Raw genomic sequence first — 1,389 nt, 5'->3', positions numbered from 1 at the left:
CCCAGCTGCTGCGAGAAGCGCCGCTGCTGCTGCTGCTGCTGCTGCGGCAGCAAACGCCACGAAGAGAACGGACTCGGGCACAGCAGCACCTGCACACACCCCGCACGCAAACAACCAACACTACAAGCGCAGCAGCAGCAGCAGCAGCAGCAGCAGCAGCAGCAGCAACACCAGCAACACCTGGAGCATCAGCAACAGCAGGTGCAGCAGCAGCATGTGCACCATGTCCAGCAGCAGCAGCAGCTGGTGCAGCAGCAGCACCATGTGGAACACCAGCAGCAGCAGCAGCAGCAGCAACAGCAGCAGCAGCTGACCATGGGGACTTTGGGGGTATCGATCTGGAGAGCGAGAGCAGCACCGTAAGCAGCAGCAACAATGCAGTTGGGTCGAAATGCATTAAAAGCACTTTCTGCTTTTGCTGCTGCTTTTTGAATAATAATTTGATTTAAATATCTCCAGGCAAAGCAGAAGCCAAAGAGAGACACAAGACAGAAAGCAGCAGCAGCAAGGGCCCCCGCGAAGTAGTGCGAGGCCCGGAAGCAAACCACCAGCAGCAGCAGCAGCAGCAGCAGCAGCAGCAAAAACCCCACACTGAACAGCAGCAAAGTTCGACGCGCCCCCAACGCCGGGGCAAAAATGCTTTCAGCCCCAAAAGCTTCCTGCAGCAAAGCGATCTTTTGCTTGTCTCCCGAGGACTCCAAGCTGCAGCAGCAGCAGCAGCAGCAGCAGCAGCAGCGGGTTTGGTTGGGGTGGGGGCAAACGCGGGCAGCCACCACACTGCTGGGGGAGACTAGGGGGACAACAGCTAGCGAAGAACAGACAGCAGCAGCAGCAAAAGCAGCAAAAGCGGCAGCAGCAGCAGCAAAAGCAGCAGCACGGGGAGGCGCTGCAGCAGCAGCAGCCCCTAGCGCAGCAGCAGCTTAACAAACTCGACGCCCACAACACCAGCACCAGCAGCAGCAGCAGCAGCAGCAGCAGCAGCAGCAGCGTGCCTGCGAAGGTAGAGGATCCTGATTTCCGTGCTGCTGCCTTGCTTCAGGGCCTCTGTAGAGTCCCCTTTTGGCAGCAGCAGCTGCTTATCTGCTGCTGCTGCTTCTTCAGAATCCGTAAGTACTCCCGAGTCCCTGGGGGCCCCCATGTCCCCACTTTTGGGGGAAGGGGCCCCCTTGGGGGGCCCCTGAGGGGGCCCCTTGGGGCCCAGCTTGGGGGCCAGCTTGGGGGGCCCCTTGGAGGGGGCCCCCTGGGGGGCCCCCTGGGGGGCCCCCTGGGGGGCCCCCTCGGGGGTTCCGTCAAGTGCTGCTGCTGCTGCTGCTGCTGAAGGCGCTTTGGCCTTGGGAGGCAGCTTGGGGGCGGCCTTTGCGGGAGGCGTTTTGGCAGTGCCTGAGCCGT

The 1,389-nt window shown here is 61.6% G+C and overlaps 2 protein-coding genes across 2 annotated transcripts in view; both read left to right on the top strand.

Moving 5' to 3' along the window:
- Positions 1–363, top strand: part of ETH_00041120 (uncharacterized protein) — a gene marked incomplete at both ends in the record, with an annotated part of 504 nt that extends 141 nt beyond the window's left edge. Inside the window, one exon of the mRNA XM_013375275.1 lies at positions 3–363. Within this exon, the coding sequence (XP_013230729.1) occupies positions 3–363 (361 nt within the window). The remainder of the gene's footprint in view (positions 1–2) is intronic.
- A 273-nt stretch (positions 364–636) lies between these two features.
- ETH_00041115 (uncharacterized protein) lies at positions 637–924 on the top strand (the record flags this gene model as incomplete). Its single annotated transcript, XM_013375274.1, has 1 exon — positions 637–924. One exon carries the CDS (start codon positions 637–639, stop codon positions 922–924), a length of 288 nt encoding a protein of 95 aa, XP_013230728.1.
- Between the last annotated feature and the right edge of the window lie 465 nt (positions 925–1,389).

Source organism: Eimeria tenella, genomic scaffold (genome assembly GCF_000499545.2).
Source record: "Eimeria tenella Houghton genomic scaffold, Eth_scaff2627, whole genome shotgun sequence".
In the NCBI taxonomy this organism is placed as follows: Eukaryota; Apicomplexa; class Conoidasida; order Eucoccidiorida; family Eimeriidae; genus Eimeria; species Eimeria tenella.
The sequence above is the reverse complement of the archived record's forward strand: the minus strand, read 5'-3'. Positions and strand labels throughout refer to the sequence as shown.